At 44.5% G+C, this 19,239-nt stretch overlaps 1 protein-coding gene across 2 annotated transcripts in view; it reads left to right on the top strand.

Annotated features, from left to right (window-relative positions):
* Positions 1 to 19,239, top strand: part of LOC122562636 (rasGAP-activating-like protein 1) — a 270,514-nt gene that overhangs the window by 220,937 nt on the left and 30,338 nt on the right. For both annotated transcript variants that reach the window (XM_043715652.1, XM_043715650.1), the window contains exons 15-16: positions 8,215 to 8,352; positions 11,466 to 11,607. In XM_043715652.1, the coding sequence (XP_043571587.1) occupies positions 8,215 to 8,352; positions 11,466 to 11,607 (280 nt within the window). The remainder of the gene's footprint in view (positions 1 to 8,214; positions 8,353 to 11,465; positions 11,608 to 19,239) is intronic.

Here is a 19,239-nt window from a genome sequence, read left to right as displayed (position 1 = left end):
CGCAGGCCCACAGAGGGAGTGGGCGCAGGCACACAGAGGGAGTGGGAACAAGCACACAGAGGGAGTGGGTACAAGCACAGAGGGTGTGGGTACAAGCACAGAGGGAGTGGGTGCAGGCACAGTGGGAGTGGGTACAGGCACAGTGGGTGTGGGTACATGCACACAGAGTCAGTGGGCGCAGGCACAGAGGGAGTGGGTACAGGCACACAGGGGGAGTGGGTACAGGCACAAAGAGGGAGTGGCGCAGGCACAGAGGGAGTGGGTACATGCACACAGAGGCAGTGGGCGCAGACATAGAGGGAGTGGGTACAGGCATGCAGAGGGAGTGGGTACAGGCACAAAGAGGGAGTGGGTACAGGCACAAAGAGGGAGTGGACGCAGGCACAGAGGGAGTGGGTACATGCACACAGAGGGAGTGGGTACAGGCACACAGAGGGATTGGGTGCAGACTCACAGAGGGTCTTGGTGCAGGCACAGAGGTAGTGGGTGCAGGCACAGAGGTAGTGGATACAGGCACACTGAGGGACCAGGTGGTGGCACAGAGGGATTGGGTGCAGGCACACAGAGGGACTTGGTGCAGGCACAGGAGGTAGTGGGTGCAGGCACAGAGGTAGTGGATACAGGCACACTGAGGGACCGGGTGGTGGCACAGAGGGAGTGGGTGCAGGCACGCAGAGGGAGTTGGTGCCGGCACGCAGAGGGAGTGGGTGCAGGCACACAGAGGGAGTCGGTGCAGGCACACAGAGGGAGTGGGTTCAGGCATGCAGTGGGAGTGGGTGCAGGCACGCAGAGGGAGTGGGTGCAGGCACGCAGAGGGAGTGGGTACAGGCACACAGAGGGAGTGGGTGCAGGCACACAGAGGGAATGGGTGCAGGCACACAGAGGGAATGGGTGCAAGGACAAAGGGAGTTGGTACAGGCACACAGAGGGAGTGGGTACAGGCACAAAGAGGGAGTGGATGCAGGCACAGAGTGAGTGGGTACAGGCACAAAGAGGGAGTGAGTACAGCCACATAGGGAATGGGTACAGTCACACAGAGGTAGTGGGTACAGGCACGCAGAGGGACCGGGTACAGGCACAGAGGGAGTGGGTGCAGGCACACAGAGGGATTGGGTGCAGGCACACAGAGGGATTGGGTGCAGGCACACAGAGGGAGTGGGTACAGACACACAGAGGGAGTGGGTGCAGGCACAGAGCGATTGGGTGCAGGCACAGAGGGAGTGGGTGCAGGCACAGAGGGAGTGGGTGCAGGCACAGAGGGAGTGGGTAGAGGCACACAGAAGGAGTGGGTACAGGCACAGAGGGAGTGGTGGAGGCACAGAGGGAGTGGGTGCAGCCAAACAGATAGATTGGGTGCAGACACACAGATGGATTGGGTGCAGACACACAGATGGATTGGGTGCAGACACACATGGATTGGGTGCAGACACACAGATGGATTGGGTGCAGACACACAGAGGGAGTGGGTGCAGACACACAGAGGGAGTGGGTACAGACACACAGAGGGGAGTGGGTACAGACACACAGTGGCAGTTGGTGCAGGCACAGAGGGAGTGGGTGCAGGCACAGAGGGGGTACAGGCACAGAGGGAGTGGGTGCAGGCACAGAGGGAGCCTGTACGGGCACAGAGGGAGTGAGCGCAGGCGCAGAGGGAGTGGGGACAGGCACACAGAGGGAGTGGGTACAGGCACACAGAGGGAGTGGGTACAGACACACAGTGGCAGTTGGTGCAGGCACAGAGGGAGTGGGTGCAGGCACAGAGGGGGTACAGGCACAGAGGGGGTACAGGCACACAGAGGGAGTGGGTGCAGGCACACAGAGGGAGTGGGTACAGGCACACAGAGGGAGTTGGTACAGGCACAGATGGAGTGGGTATAGGCACACAGAGGGAGTTGGTACAGGCACAGAGGGAGTGGGTGCAGGCACACAGAGGGAGTGGGTGCAGGAACACAGAGGGAGTGGGTGCAGGAACACAGAGAGAGTGGGTGCAGGAACACAGAGGGAGTGGGTTATGGAACACAGGGAGTGGGTACAGGCACACAGAGGGAGTGGATACAGGCACACAGAGGGAGTGGGTGCAGGCACAAAGAGGGAGTGGGTGCAGGCACAAAGTGGGAGTGGATGCAGGCACAAAGTGGGAGTGGATGCAGGCACAAAGAGGGAGTGGATGCAGGCACAAAGTGGGAGTGGGTACAGGCACAAAGAGGGAGTGAGTACAGCCACATAGGGAATGGGTACAGTCACACAGAGGGACCAGGTGGTGGCACAGAGGTAGTGGGTACAGGCACGCAGAGGGACCGGGTACAGGCACAGAGGGAGTGGGTGCAGGCACAGAGAGAGTGGGTGCAGGCACACAGGAGTGAGTGCAGGCACACAGAAGGAGTGAGTGCAGGCACACAGAAGGAGTGGGTGCAGGCACAGAGGGAGTGGGTGCAGGCACAGAGGGAGTGGGTGCAGGCACAGAGGGAGTGGGTGCAGGCACAGAGGGAGTGGGTGCAGGCACAGAGGGAGTGGGTGCAGGCACAGAGGGAGTGGGTGCAGGCACAGAGGGAGTGGGTGCAGGCACAGAGGGAGTGGGTGCAGGCACAGAGGGAGTGGGTGCAGGCACAGAGGGAGTGGGTGCAGGCACAGAGGGAGTGGGTGCAGGCACAGAGGGAGTGGGTGCAGGCACAGAGGGAGTGGGTGCAGGCACAGAGGGAGTGGGTGCAGGCACAGAGGGAGTGGGTGCAGGCACAGAGGGAGTGGGTGCAGGCACAGAGGGAGTGGGTGCAGGCACAGAGGGAGTGGGTGCAGGCACAGAGGGAGTGGGTGCAGGCACAGAGGGAGTGGGTGCAGGCACAGAGGGAGTGGGTGCAGGCACAGAGGGAGTGGGTGCAGGCACAGAGGGAGTGGGTGCAGGCACAGAGGGAGTGGGTGCAGGCACAGAGGGAGTGGGTGCAGGCACAGAGGGAGTGGGTGCAGGCACAGAGGGAGTGGGTGCAGGCACAGAGGGAGTGGGTGCAGGCACAGAGGGAGTGGGTGCAGGCACAGAGGGAGTGGGTGCAGGCACAGAGGGAGTGGGTGCAGGCACAGAGGGAGTGGGTGCAGGCACAGAGGGAGTGGGTGCAGGCACAGAGGGAGTGGGTGCAGGCACAGAGGGAGTGGGTGCAGGCACAGAGGGAGTGGGTGCAGGCACAGAGGGAGTGGGTGCAGGCACAGAGGGAGTGGGTGCAGGCACAGAGGGAGTGGGTGCAGGCACAGAGGGAGTGGGTGCAGGCACAGAGGGAGTGGGTGCAGGCACAGAGGGAGTGGGTGCAGGCACAGAGAGGGAGTGGGTGCAGACACAGAGGGAGTGGGTGCAGGCCCAGAGGGAGTGGGTGCAGGCCCAGAGGGAGTGGTTGCAGGCACACAGAGGGAGTGGTTGCAGGCACACAGAGGGAGTGGTTGCAGGCACACAGAGGGAGTGGGTGCAGGCACACAGAGGGAGTGGGTGCAGGCACAGAGGGAGTGGGTGAATTGTTTTCTCTAAGTAGGATTGCTGCTCCGAGGATCCATGCATGCTGATCGGTGTGCCAACACCATGCCGACATGTTCACTTCCAGTTTCCTCAGCCATTGCCATTCACGGATCTCAGAGATCTGTTCAGCAGCCAGAGAAATTAGTGGGAACATAACCTGGGTGTATCTGTGCACAGGTCATTGAAGGTGGCAAGACAGGTGGAGAAAGCAGAGAATAAAGCTTACAGAATCCTTGGCTGTTTTAAAAAAATAGGATTATACAGTACAAGAGCTGGGAGGCTATGCTGACCTTATACAAGACACATGTTATTGATTGATTTATTAATGTCACATACCGAGTTACAATGAAAGGTATTGTTTTGCGTGCCCTACAAGCAAATCGTATCATACAAAGTGCATCAGGGTCGCAGAACAGTGTGCACAGTACAGTGTTGCAGCCATAGAGAAGGTACAGAGAGAGAGAGAGAGAGAGATCAACATTAACATTCGAGAGGTCCATTCAAAAGTCTGATAACTGCGAGAAAGATGCTGTTCTTGAATCTATTTGTACGTGTATTCAAACTGTTATATCTTCTGCCTGATGGAAGAGGGTGGAAGTGAGTATGACTGGGATGGGAGGGATCTTTGATTATGTTGGTTGTTTTCCCAGGCAGTGGGAAGTGTAGATGGAGTCAATGGATGGGAGAAAGTGAGGACTACAGATGCTGGAGATCAGAGCTTAAAAATGTGTTGCTGGAAAAGCGCAGCAGGTCAGGCAGAATCAAAGGAACAGGAGAATCGACGTTTCGGGCATAAGCCCTTCTTCAGGAATGAGGAGGGTGTGCCAAGCAGGCTAAGATAAAAGGTAGGGAGGAGGGACTTGGGGGAGTGGCATTGGGAATAAGATAGGTGGAAGGATGGGAGGCTGGTTTGCATGATGGACTGGAAGTGTTCACGACTCTCTGTAGTTTCTTGAAGTTTTGGGGAAAGCATTTGCCACACCAGACTGTCATGCATCCAAATAGCATGCATTGTATGGTGCATCTATAAAAATTAGCAAGAATGAACATGCTGAATTCCCTTAGCCTCCTGAGGAAGTAGAGATGTTGTTGTGCTTTTTTGACCATTGCATTGATGTGTGGGACCAGGACAGATTGTTGGTGAACCATTAATCCCAGGAACTTGACTCTTTCAAACACTTTCACCTCACCACTATTAATGCAAACAGGAGCTGAAGTTAATGACCAGCTCCTTCATTTTGCTGACTTTGATGGAGAGGTTGTTCTGTCTCATTGTTGTTTGAGATCTGACCCACAACAATGGTGTTGTCAGCAAACTTGTAAATACATTGGAGCAGAATTTGGCCACACTCTCGTGAGTGTATAAGGAGTATAGTAGGAGGCTGAATACACAGCCTTGTGGATCTCCGATCTTGAAGATTATGGCGGAGGAGGGCTTGTCACCTACTCTTACTGATTATGGTCAAAAAGTCAGGAAGTCGAGCATCTAGTTACAGAGGGGCGAGCTGAGACCTAGGAGTCAGAGTTTAGAGATGAGTTTGTGTGAAATTGTAGTTTTGAAGGCGGAACTGTAGTCAATAAGTAGAAGCCTTATGTAGGTATTCTTGTTAAAGACAGTCCAGGGTTGAGTGTAGGGCCAGGGAGATGGCGTCTGCCGTGGTCCTGTTGGGCCGATAGGCGAATTGGAAAGGATCAAAGCAATTTAGTAGTTGGAGTTGAGCCATGTGAGCCATGACTGACCTCTCGATATAATGATAGAGGTCAGAGCCACTGGACAGTGGTCACTGAGGCATGCTGCATGATTTTTCTTTGGCACCGGGATGATGGTGGTCGTCTTGAAGCAGATGGGGTCTTCAAATCATTGTAGGAGAGGTTAAAGATGTCAGCGAATACTCCCGCCAGCTGGTCCTATAGTAGACGAAGTATAGACCCTGAGGCCTTGCTCATCATAGCTAGTGACTTCAAGCAGGCTAACCTCAAGAACGTGCAATCAAAATAGCACCAACATGTCACCTGTCCCAAAGATGCCTAACGCTCCACTCTCCATCTGTATTTTGGAAAATCAGATCACAATGTTGTGCTCCTCCTTCTGGCTTACAAGCAGAAACTGAAGCATGAGGACCCAGTGCACAAAGTACTGCAGTGATGGTCTGAGGTAACGAAAGGGCTTCTACAGGACTGCTTCGAGTCAGGTGGACCTCAGCTGGAATATTGTGTTCAGTTCTTTGCACCACACAATAGTAAGGATGTGAATGCTTTGTGGAGAGTGCAGAAGGGATTTACAAGAATGGTTCCCAAGGAGGAGTAACTTCAGTTATGAGAATAGTTTGAAGAAGTTAGGACTGTTTTCATAGGATAGAAGAACCAAAGAGGATGTCTGATAGAATTTTTCTTATTCATGACAGGACTGGATAGATAGGATAAGGACAAATTGAATTATCTTTTTCAAAGGTGAGTAATTTGGGTTGGCAATGCACTATATGGAAGTGTGGCAAAGCCAGGTTCAATTGAGGTATTCAGGAGGGCACTATATGATAATTTAAATAGAAACAATATAAGGGGGTCTGGGCAAAAGGCGGAAGGTTGGCACTAAGTCATGGTGCTCATTTGGGCAATCAATGCAGGCAGAATGGCCTCCGTCTGTACCTTAACAATTCTATGATTCATTAATTCTAACAAACCAATTGGTCTCACTGTGTGCAGCTGCAAACCCATAGCAGACAAACTGGGAGATAGAGTCACAACATTGTGCAGCATGTGGAGTCTTTAAAAGGTGGACTCTCTTCAAGGTAAGGTACACATACAAGACTCGACTCTCTTCATTACCCGATGTCAATTGACATTTATCAGTTGAGAAGAGTTTCAGGTGATCCGCCCACAAGATCTCACCTAATATCCATTACCAGCCCAGGCCAAGCACCAAAAAGTGGAGAATATAAGCAACTTGGCTCACTATTTCCTTAGGGTCGTTCCCCCCCCCATCACCACTCCCCCCCCCCCCCACACACACACACACACAAATTTTGACCGAAACATCAACTCTCCTGCTCCTCGGATGCTGCCTGACCTGCTGTGGTTTTCCAGCACCACACTCGCGACTCTAATCTCCAGCATCTGCAGTCCTCACTTTCGCCTTAATGCCCTGGGAGCCCGGGTTCGAACCCCACCGCAGCTGGGGTTCTTTAAAAATTCTTTAAAAATCTGGCATTTGAAAGAGAAAAAGCTGGCAACCATGTAAACATTATTGATTGTTATAAAAACCCATCTGCTTCATTACCTTTCAAATCATCACGCATTTAATTCCTGATGAAATTTCATCAGATGCAGACACACTGTCTTTTATTTGTAATATATGGTTTTGGAGGCATGCAGCACCATTGAAACAAGGGCTCATTTGCTACTCTGAGAGTTTTGATATTACTTCACTGCTTAATGAAGAATGGAGTCATGTGCCAGTATAAATAACAATGACATAAATGTGTGTGGTGTCTTTAATGTAACAAGTATCCTAACTCAGTTTGTAGAGGCTTTTGAGGACAGGGGAGTGTGTCTCAGAGCAGGATGTGATGTGTCCAGCACGAAACTGAGCTTGTGGGGTGAGGGGCTTGTGGTGAAGCAGATGCAGGAGGACCCTGGAGTTGTTGAAAGTGTGAGTAAACGTCTTTCTGATGAAGGAGTGAATGACGGCAGAAACAGGCAGAGTTGGAAGTAGGCGAGTATGGTGGATAGAACAAGGAATCCAAAGCCTAGCTCAGGGTTAAACAAAACACAGAGGTTACACACCACTAATTCCATTCTGATCAAGGAACCTGGAATGGGGAGTAACTGAGAAGGGAGTCAGAAGAGGCATAGTTTTGAATAATGTGAAAAATTAGTGTCTTGGAAATCCGCATGTTGAAAAAGATGTTCTTCAGCATTAAGTTAAAATGATTATTTCAGTTTTGGTACTTTTCTATAAATTATCAGGGTAACATTTGCTGCAGTCATTGTGTAAACCCTGTTGGGAGAGTGTTCAAATACTCCAACATTCCCATCGCACACCATTTAGGAAAATTACTACAGCAGCATTCAGTGTCTGACAGTGAGGTAAAGCCCTGCTATACAATAGAACTTGAAAATAGTCAGTATTGTTTCAGAATAAAAAAATTGTAATTTTTTTATACCACTATTGTAATGATAAACTGGATCCCTCTCAACAATGCTCATACAATGTGAATCGTGACAACTTGTCACCGAGTAACTTCTGGATCTCTTTAAATTATGATGAAATATATGAAATTTATGATGAACCAGAAAGAAAAATGTCCAGCATTGTGGAGAAAGGGAGAGAACAGTGGGATTAATTAGCCCTTTTAAACAGTTGACACTTACATAATGGACTAAATGATCTGACACTGCACTCATTAATTCGATGACACATATCTATCTCAACACTTCTGTGTTGAATAGGACAGAAATTAAAACTATGTACATTTATTAGAACTGTCACGGAAATGTAGTATATAACCTGATGACAGGAGGATCAAAACCGAAAATGTTTTTGATAAAGCAATTGATAATTGGCACTAAATACTCAAAATCCGATATATGTAAATTGAGTGGGATCAAAGATTAGTGGATATATATATACACACACACACATACACAGGCTTGCAGGGTCAATAATTTCACAAGCAGTAGTTTGTGCTGATTGATTTTGTGTTCATTTTGTTTTTTAGGATGTCAAGTATTTGGCTATTAGTGGGTTCCTCTTTCTGAGGTTTTTTGCCCCGGCCATTTTAACACCCAAACTCTTCAGCCTGAGAGACCATCATGCCGACACAAGGACAGGAAGAACCCTACTGCTTTTGGCAAAGGTGACTTTTTGTAACTCCTTCAGTGTTGAGCAACAGATAAATGTCAAGGTATAACCTGACAGTGAGCTGTCACCAGTGGTGAGAGAACGGTGATCAAGTGATCCAATACTCCATTATTTTCTCATGTTTCTCAGCAAAACCTTCAAAGAGGAGATTGAGTAGGGAGAGTTGATAGTGCGTACTATGATACCTTCCCACATCCAGCATTCATAAGATTTATAACATTCAACAGGACAATCCAATGGCAATAGCAGCAAAAGCTGGTTCAGAACAGAAGAACATTCAGCAGAAATCACCACCTATCTTGCATTTGGCTTCTACAGTGCTTTGTTTTCATTTTTAGTATCAACAGCAAGTATGGCCCATTCCTAGTTGTCAAGAGAAGTTAAAACAAATACAAAGACGGGAGAAACTCAGCAGAGCTGACAGCAACTGTGGAGAGAGAAATGACTTCTGAAGATCTGAACAATCGTCTTATGGGCCTCGAAACCTTAATTCTGTCTCGCTCTCAACGAATGTGCTCAGACCTCCTGAGTTTCTCTGATATTTTCTGGGTTTGATTCAGATTTCCAGCATCAGCAGCATTTAGAGTTTTTTTTTAAATCAAGAGTAGATGGAAATCAGCTGCTTCAAGAAAACAACAAAATATTTTACTGGGGTACTTCACAGGGCATTTTAAATAAACCACATTGAATGGAATTAGAAGCATATAAAGACTGGATGAAATAAGTTTCTCTTCCTGAAAAATATTAGTTGTTTTCTAGTGATTGCACATTATTGGATTCAGTTTCATTTGTTGGGGTTTGAAATTGTGCTGTCTGGCTTGCTACCCTGTAACCACCACACCAGGAAGAGGGAGGGGCCTGAACTATCTCTGGTAATTACAGCATTTAGGTTGGTGCCTTACACAGAAGTGTTTAAGACTCTGCATGATGGTGAATTGAGAAATGTTGTATCTGGTATGATTGCACAGGAATCTACCAGGGAAGAGTGGCTGGAAATTGGGTAGGCAGCAGCAAGTATAAGGATATTTTGGAGGAAGTATTCCTTCACAGACGACAGAGGCTGGAATACTTGAACTATTTGCTGTCTGCACTGTGTTCTTCTCTATCTTGGAATGACTCCTGTTGGAATGTCAGCATTTTCTGTTTGTAATTCAGATTTCTAGCATTTTCAGTTCTCTTTTTATTGATTCCCTAGCAGTTAATGTTTTAATGATTTATTGTAAACCACTTGACAGGAGTTTCCTTCCACTGATAAACACAGATATCACATTCCTTTATAATCCAATGGCGTGTGATTTCAGTCTGGTTGAAAGAATTTGTACAAGAAGTCTGTCTGAGTATCCTGTTTCTCTTCAGTTTGAATTTATTTAATTTTGATATATCTCGCTCCAGTTCAGACATTCTGCCAGAACCAGCATTTCAAGATTCCTGTAGTTTATTGAAACTATGTATAGTTTCAGCTCAGCTACTAACAGATGTCATATAGTCAGTGCCAGCTTTCATCATGCATTCAATAGGTTTCTCGTGTTACATTGATCATATACACAAATGGATGCACAAACATAATTCAGTCCTTGCTGTCAATCTTCAATTAACTGGTTCAGTACCAAAAAGAGTTTTTTATTTCTGCATGGATTCTTCATAACACTACTTTATTCATTATTAATTTAACTGCAGTATCAACAGTGAGTTGCTCGACCTGTGCAGATTTTGTACAATATGATCTTTGTTTTTGAGCTCTTTTGTGATCAGAATCTGGCTGATGCTGTTTATTCTGATAATTATAATGATGGAATAAATAGAAGCTGTCAGAAATTAACAATGGATCAGTCAATGGTAATAAGAGGAAACCAGGTTTATAGTTCAGGTTAGGACACCGGCTGTACCAGAGTAACATAGTCAAACAGGGGTATCCCTTTATATTTATTTTCTAATCAACCCACTCAGTAACATTGTTACACATCTCTGGAGCACAAGTGACTCCAAACCAGGCCTCCTGGTCTAGAGATAGATACACTATCACTGTGCCACAAAAGCCCTAGAAAAGTCCTTTTATAGACTGATTAAATCAAAATATTTGGGGATTAGACAATAACAGAGGAGGGTCATTGGTACAGATGTGTAAACTATATTCAAAGGAGTTGGTTATAGGCTTAACAAAAATTTGATTTTAACATGCTGAAATGAAATGTTTCAAGGAACAAAGTCACTGCAGCCAAATTAGTTCAGTGTTTGTGCTTATGATTCCATATTAGAGATAAAAAAAAAACTGCAGATGCTGGAATCCAAAGTAGATAGGCAGGAGGCTGGAAGAACACAGCAAGCCAGGCAGCATCAGGTGGTGGAGAAGTCAACGTTTCAGGTGTAACGCTGCCGCCCATTTTAATTCCCCTTCCCACTCCCTTTCTGACATGACCATCCTTGGCCTCTTCCATAGCCACAATGAACCAAACCACAAATTAGAGGAACAACATCTCATCTTCTGCCAGGGCAACCTACAGCCCAGCGGACTCAACGTTGCATTCTCCAATTTCAAATAACCACCCTTCCCATCACCTGACTCCCTTCCCAGCCCTTCCCCCTCCCTTCCAATGCACCCTGCCGTCAACCGGATTCATTCCTCCCATTGACCAAACCCTCTACCTATCTTCACCTATCCCCACTTCAGCACCCTGACCCCGCCACCCCTTTATCTGCAACTCCCCCTACACCCACCCTCCAATCCAGAAGAATGGTTACACCTGATGCTGCCGGCCTTGCTGTGTTCTTCCAGCCTTCTGCCTGTCTACTCATGATTCTATATTAGCAGCAGTCATAATCATATGTACCCACACAATTTTTATATTCTAACCTATTTTGAATGTTCATCTGAACTCTACTTCAATCACTAACTCAGTCTTAAAATGCACTGTGGAAAAGGAAATGTTTCTCCTGCTTTCAGTTCTGAACCTGGTACATCCAATCCTATTAAAAATACCCATGTTCTAGATCCTGCTGACAGTGGGCATGGTCTGTCAATGGCTGTGTATTAACATCATTTCAGTTAGACACATGTAAATACCGTTAATATTGCTTGGGTAAGAGATTGACTTGTGTTTTCCCTTTCAGGCTGTTCAAAGTATCGGTAACCTAGGACTTCAGTTGGGACATGGAAAAGAACAGTGGATGACACCCCTTCATCCATTCATTTTACAAAGTGTCAGCTGTGTGAAGGATTTCCTGGATAAGTTAATAGACATTGATAATGAAGGTAATAGTTTGTGTACCTCAAATTCAATGAACCACCATAGCAATTATGACTATTCTTATAAGATGGGGCAATAGCTATGGATTTGTTCATGTGTCAAAAGTGCACCTATAGGTTTGGCACCAGATAAAAGCCTTTCAAATTTATGGTGCTACCTCAGAGAGACATTTTGTTTAACAAGGTCTTTTGTTCAGGTGATCAGTGCTCTGTTATCATGTTAACACTCTTTCTGAATGGATTTCTGATTTCCAAGTTGACAGCTTTCTTGCCAATGCTCACATTGTTCCATAGCTGGCAAGGTTTTGCCCAGTGATTCTAAATCAAATCTACATCTGAGACTGTAATATTCAGGTAAACATGAGGTATATATAAATGAAGAGACAAATCTATGGTTGAACACCTCCCAGTCTGCACTTTAAAAGGTTAAGACAGATACCCACCCCAAAGGTTAATGGCGCAGAATATCACCAAATTTCATTAAAACTCTCTTTCCTTTGCAAGTGATTCCAATTCTTGACTTTCAAAAATCTAGTTGTGAAGTCCCCTCAAAGACTCTTTGACTCAGACTATGTCAATGATTGTTGTGGAAGAAGTGGGGTCCAGTTCATGAGGTAGTAGCACCAGTAGTGGTGAATGTAGGATCTGTACCATTGGGATGCTCTCCACCTGAACTGGTGGGACTGGTGTTCTAGCGAGTCATATAACTGAAGAAGTAAAGACAGCATTACGGTATCAGGGTTGGGGTGGTGAGGGTGTGAGGGGGGCACAGGATTGGTGGTCAAGATCTTGTAGATATAGCAAATGAAGAGGTAGAGTTGAGGCAGGACAGCAAGATAGTAATATGGGAACTGAAGGTCAGAATGGCAGAAAAGGGTAGAGAGAATAAACCAAAAAACAGAACAAAAGTCAAGACTAGTTGTTACAAAGATGACAAAAAGACAAAATTGAAGGCTTTCTATTTGAATGCAAATAGCTTTCTTAACAAAATGCATTGTTAGATAGCGCACATTGAAGTAAATAAATAATGATCTGACAGCCATTATGAGGGCATAGCTGTGGGATGACAAGGATCAGGTGCTGAATGCTCTCATGTCTTGCTTGAAAGTGTGCATTGATATCATGCCTCCCATTTCTGGAGTTACCACAAATATGAAAATTTAATTAAACTACCAAAATGCCTAATTCACCTGACTGTCAGATTCAGCCTAGAAGAAAAACACATGGGGCTTTTGCCATTATGAAATTAAACTATTTAATATAGTCAAACTGATTTTCTTAACCAATGACAAAAGAAGAAAAAAAGTTGCTAATTGATTACTATATCTGTTTTATGTTCCCATACGTACACAACCAGAGAAAGGAAAACAGAAAAGACTCAAATATAATTGGTGAAGGAAACAAATGTCAGAGAAACACCGTTCTGTATCATACCATCCACATCACAAAACTAGATGGGTTCTCCTCACAATCATTCTGATTCGTCAATGATAGTACAATGCCTTCTGCACAATGATGACCAATTTTTAGTTCACTAGTTGATTGCTTAGACCCTGGATCATAAGCATTCAGATGACCAACCATAAGAAGATGGTATGAAAACAGTTCTCTAACTTAAATAGCCAAGAAGCAGATTTATCTTCTCTCTACTGAAAGATCCAGACCTCTCAAGTTGGTGTCCCTCTATCTCTGTTGCAAAAATATTTTTTAAAAATAATTTCAGTCTGCCTCCTAACATATAAGTTAAGATATAACAGTCAAAATGCTTCTTACAGGTTTAAATATAATATCAGCAGCTATAAGACTTCTTGCTGGCTTAAAACTGATGTCAAAAGTCAAAGGATTTTGTGTACTGAACTATACTGCTAATCTGTTCATAACAGCAGAGTTTTAAACACTGAAGTGTGATGTTCTGGCCTAGAGCAACTGACCTGTGGGCAGAGGTTGGCTGGGTTTTTTAATTCACAAGAGCTGCTGTGATCTCATCACCGACTTGTTTGGTGCAACTTTTGTCCAGTGGCTAAAACCAGCCACTACAGGCACTCATCTCTTTAAACTGCAGACTCACCTGACAGAGGCCACAGCCACGAAAAATAAGCTAAACTAAAAGCAAAAAGGAAGAAAAAGTAAAAAGGACAGAACAGTAAACTGGGCAAAATAAAGGACCAACCAAGCTCTGCATTCTCCTTTAATAAAACGGAAATCCTCAGAGCATCAAGAAAAATGGAAGGCAAGCTTTTGGCTATGGATTGGCAGCACAAAATGCCAGGTCACAGTTAGCCAGATAAACTTCATTGGGTTTGTTTGCTCCATACATGGAATCTGTCCTGATCCATGAAAGATCAAGGATGTTAAACAAATGCCCAGCCCACAGGATAACGAGGATCTGTGATTTGCCTACAATTTTTCAACTTCCTCTCACCATGTATTTCCAACTTTGCAGTAAAGGTATCTCTAGTGAGAGATTTGCTCAAGAAGGAGGTCTTTAATGTGTGTCAAGAGTGGGTTGCTGTGAAAGCACAGCAGGCCGGACAGCATCTGTGGAGCAGGGGAATCGACATTTTGGGCATAAGCCCTTCATCAGGAATGAGGCTTTTGGGCTCGGGCTGAGAGATAAATGGGACGGGAGTGGGGTGGGTAGCTGAGAAAGCAATAGATGGATGAGGTGAGGGGGAAGGTGATAGGTCAGAGAGGGGAGTGATGGACAGGTCAGGAGGGCAGTGCTGAGTTGGAGGTTTGGGACTGGGATAATGTGGGGGTTGGAAATGAGGAAGCTGGTGAAATCCACATTTATCCCATGTGGTTGCAGAGTCCCAAGGCAGAACATGAGGCATTCTGCCTCCAGGCATCGGGTGGTAATGGTTTGGCAGTGGAGGAGGCACAGAACCTACATATCCTTGACGGAGTGGGAGAGGGAGTTGAAGTACTCAGCCACGGGGTGGTGGGGTTGATGGCTGCGGGTGTCCCAGACCTGTTTCCGGAACTGTCCATCACTTCCTATCTGACCTATCACCTTCTCCTCACCTTCATTCACCTATCGTTTTCTCATCTACCCACCCCACCCGCCTGCCATTTATCTTTTAGCCCCAGCCCACAAGCCTCATTCCTGATGAAGGAATTATGCCCAATAGTCAATTCTCCTGCTCCTTGGATGCTGCCTGACCTGCTGTGCTTTCCCAGCATCTGTGGTCCTCACTTTCTCCCAGGTCTCTAATGTGTGGCAAGGTAACCCACCAACACACCATCGATTCTCTGAAGTAGGTAGTGTCAACAAATTCTTACCTACTGTAATACTACAACCACAGGAAGGACACGATTCTGGAAGTAGACTCATTGCAAAAAGACATAGGTGCCTGTTTTTTGCACAATGAGATATCCATTGCTTTTCGTTCAAAAGCTTTGTCATTTTCACAAACCAACTATTTCAATACAGAGCTCGAGACGTTAACTCTGGTGGTTGGCATCACACAATTTCACAACTGCTTATTTGGAAAGAAATTTGTCAATGTAATGGATTGCAAGGCATTAGAAATGAACCGCTATAAACCACTTATGGCTGCAGTGCCATGTTTGCAGCATTTACTTGTCAAGGTTTAGGATATGACTTTGAAGTCGGCTCCAAAATAAAGTGTTGAAGTCTTGAAATAGTGTCTAAGTTGGTCTGAGAGAAGGCATGGTGATGTGGTGAAGCTGGAGAGTGCAGAGACCTGTGCAGAAGGAGGACAATGACCAGGAGAAGCTTTTGATAAGCTGCACCCATCAGGTACCTGTTCTGTTTCAGTATCAGGTATTCACACCACCCCTAGTTCCTTGGTGAAGCAGAGCAGTATTGACATTGGGATGTAAATAGAGTGAGTTGGGGTTTTAATGAGGGGGCAAATGTGTGAACTCTGAAGCCACCATTTTAGGAGCCAATCAGGAGAATTTGTCTCACCTTTGACAATTACATTTTTCATTTTAGGTTATTTTGTCATGATACTCACCATTCCTCCACAACAGGGAAGGAAAACTCAATCCCATGTTTCCACCTAAGTAAGCCCATGTGTTGTTTATATGACTTTATCTCTATTATTTTGAATCTATTAAACAGACATTGGTAACCTTCCAAAATGCTATTTGTTTTAGGTGTTCTGGCAATGATTGAAGTCCACCATTTTAATCACCCTACCATAGCTGTTTACCTCTTAAATCGACATGCCCCCAAGTTTTTATGTAGACTAGATTTCAAAATGCTTTGATTGCATTTTCTACCATTAAATTTGAATTCATAAGAATATAAAATTATATGCAAAATGACGTAAACATTGAACTAGGTATTTCTAGCTCCTGCTTTAAACCCTAGCTTGACTTCTTTACTCATTTAAAGAAAGAATAAAATGTAACATCAGCAACATTACAAAAACATGCAATTTATGCGCTTTTAAAAACTTCTTTCACAGTGATCTGTTGAGCATCATTTGTTACTATATTGTTAATTGGGACTTGGTTCCAGTCACTTTGAAATAATTGTTGAAACCTGAGGAGTTTGAACCATGCTGATACTTTGTGACTTTTGGCTCACTGCACATTATTGTCAAATGCTTTCAAAATCTCACCCTTTTACTTTCTGCTTGACTTTTTGCCTTATCAGACAATTAAGAATTAAGTTTGCGCTATTGCAGTCATCTCAAAATGGAGTAATGCAAAGGAAAATTACAAGGTTCACTTCCTGGAGTATAGAGGTAATTTGGGATAAATAATTTGACAATTAATTGGTCTTTATTTTTAGTAAAGAACATTTCTTGATAATGCTATTGAAAATCTATTATAAATATATTGAACATTTAATAGCAGGAAACAAAAATGTAAGACTCAATAGATAGGAGCAGGGGTGCAATGTATGGCCCATTGAGCTTGCTCTGAATTCAACCTGATTACGGATGATTTTGGTCTTTACTCCACTTTCCTGACTGCTCCCCTACCTTTTCATTTAATGAGAGGCCAGGTATTTGTGTTTCCCAGGTAATTATAGTCAATGATGGAGCATCTGCAACTTTCCAAGTTTGAGAACTCCAAAGATTCATAAACTGAAGTATTTGCTCTTTATCTCGATCCTAAATGATCGACCCTTTACCCTGAGACTGTTCTCTTGCATTTTAGATTTCCCAACCAGAGAATACAAACTTTCAGTGTTTACTTTGTCAAATTCCTTCAGAATTTCCAAATGTCCCTTGAGGTCACCTTTCATTCTTCCAAACTCTTGGCACCAAAGGTCCAATTTTCTCAGCCTGTCATCACGGGATAATCCATTTAATCCAGGAAAATATCTTGAGACTATTTACTCAAATGCAGATATAGTTGCATTCCCATCAAAACCTTGCCTTATCCTTGTACTCCAATCTCCTTGCAATAATGATCAACATACTATTTGCCTTCTTAATTGTTTGCAGTAAACACACGCTAAATTTCGGGGTTTCTTGTACAAGCACATTCAAATCTCTCCGAACATCAATATTCATTGGTTTCACACCTTTTAAAAAGATTCTACTTTTGTATTTTTCTGCTTTTCTAAATTGAATGCAACCCTTTAAAGTGTCCCAAAACAGCCCAGGAAGAGGGTGTAGAACTTTGAAGGATTAAGACAGCTGTAAGGAATTGAGCGATTAAGAGTTGGAATAGTTTCCAGAGAAATCTGGACTTATTTAACAAACAAGGAAATGCTAAGAAAATGTAACTATGTTTTGGCTTGAAATCTTTGTAAATCAGTTACACATGTATGTCTACGCTGAAACCACTGCAGGTCTCCTCTTACAATGTCGTTTTGTCAGAACTTTCCAGGAAATTCCAGGTCAGCCTTTTTAAGGTGCCCACGACAGAATTTTGAATATTGATAACCACAATGTAGGGTTTATCTTATTACATTGAGACATAAAATGCACTATGACTGTCATAATTATCAACTGTAGCAGAGAGTGAATTATTGAGCCAATGCTGTTTGTTAACATGCAATGTTTTGCTTATGAGGACATTTGTTGCCTTTGTGGAAAATAATGGGCGGCAAAATAGTGGGCGGCACGGTGGCACAGTGGTTAGCACTGCTGCCTCACAGCGCCAGAGATCCAGGTTCAATTCCCGCCTCAGGCGACCGACTGTGTGGAGTTTGCACATTCTCCCCGTGTCTGCGGTGGGTTTCCTCCGGGTGCTCCGGTTTCCTCCCACAGTCCAAAGATGTGCAGGTCAGGTGAATTTGCCATGCTAAGTCGTCCGTAGTGTTAGGTAAGAGGTAAATGTAGGGGTATGGGTGGTTTGCGCTTCGGCGGGTCGGTGTGGACTTGTTGGGCCGAAGGGCCTGTTTCCACACTGTAAAGTAATCTAAAGTAATCTAATCTAATTATGGAAACATTGGAGCGTTAGTAGGATATTCGGCCCATTGAGTCAATCTGCCTTTCAGTTAGATCATGGGTGATCATCCACCTCAGCTCCACTTTCCCAGGCTATCCCCCTATCCCATGATGTCATTAGTATCCAGGAAGATATTGATTTTCTGTCTTGAACCTGCTCAGTGATTGAGCTTCATAGAGAATTCCCAAAATGCACTATTCTCTCATATCTCAGAATTAAATGGTTTACACCTTATTCTGAGACTATTTCCGCCAGTTCTAAACTCACCAGCCAGGAAAATGTGTTGTCTGTATCCACCTTGTCACAGCCTGTTAATACTTTCCAAGTTGCGATGTGTCCACCGATCACTCTCTGAAACTCTGAAGTACAAAGCACTAGTTTAATTTTAAAACACATGACAGCTATAAGTATGTACCAAACTCTGAATGATCTCAGCTTTATTTTAATCCACAAACAGATTTTATTTATTTCTTTAAATAAAATATTGCAAACAAAAAAGTATTTATTAATTTGAAGGAAGAAACATCCTGTGTAGTAAGCAACTTGCAATGTTTTATCTACATGGGAAGTAGGTTACATCTGTGTATGACATATAAAGCAATTGTAAGCTTGCTCTTTTCAACAGCTTTTAAGGTGTTGTAATCTGCCTGAAACTGGTTTTGAAAATCCCCATTGAATAAAACATGAATATTTTATTCTTGTAGGTTAGAAAATGTTTAATGATTAAATTACATTTCCAATAAAATTCTCTGTAGCACACTAAACATTTCCAAACAGCTCTGAAGCCTCGTTTCTTAAAAAAATAGTGAACAATTGATCAGGAAGCATTTAACACTGAAATTTCATTTGAATCAAATGAGATTCATCTGCCGAGTTTATTCTCTATGGCTACCCTACATTCAAATTCAGATTTATTCAAATTCACAGCTGCAGCTCAAGGTGGATTTCATGATCTCAACTGTCAACATTTAGCTTCAGTTTTGCAACAATTCCATCGAGAAGGAGATTATTGGTGGGAGAGTTGGGGTAGTAGACAACTTTGATAGGCTGGGTGGCTTTATTCATCCTATCCCTTTGAATATTCCCATTATTGAATCATCATTATATGTTGCTTCTCTATCCTCCAATACTATAAGAATTTTTTTTTCTATAGTGCAATTTCATAAGAACTTGGCAATATGCAAGTTCTTCTCACAATTAGTGAATAAACCACTCCTGATTTCCCAACCAAATATCACAAGTGATTTCTGCCCTGTT

Source organism: Chiloscyllium plagiosum, chromosome 25 (genome assembly GCF_004010195.1).
Source record: "Chiloscyllium plagiosum isolate BGI_BamShark_2017 chromosome 25, ASM401019v2, whole genome shotgun sequence".
In the NCBI taxonomy this organism is placed as follows: Eukaryota; Metazoa; Chordata; class Chondrichthyes; order Orectolobiformes; family Hemiscylliidae; genus Chiloscyllium; species Chiloscyllium plagiosum.
Note: the sequence above shows the minus strand (reverse complement) of the source record. Positions and strands in the feature narration are given on the sequence as shown.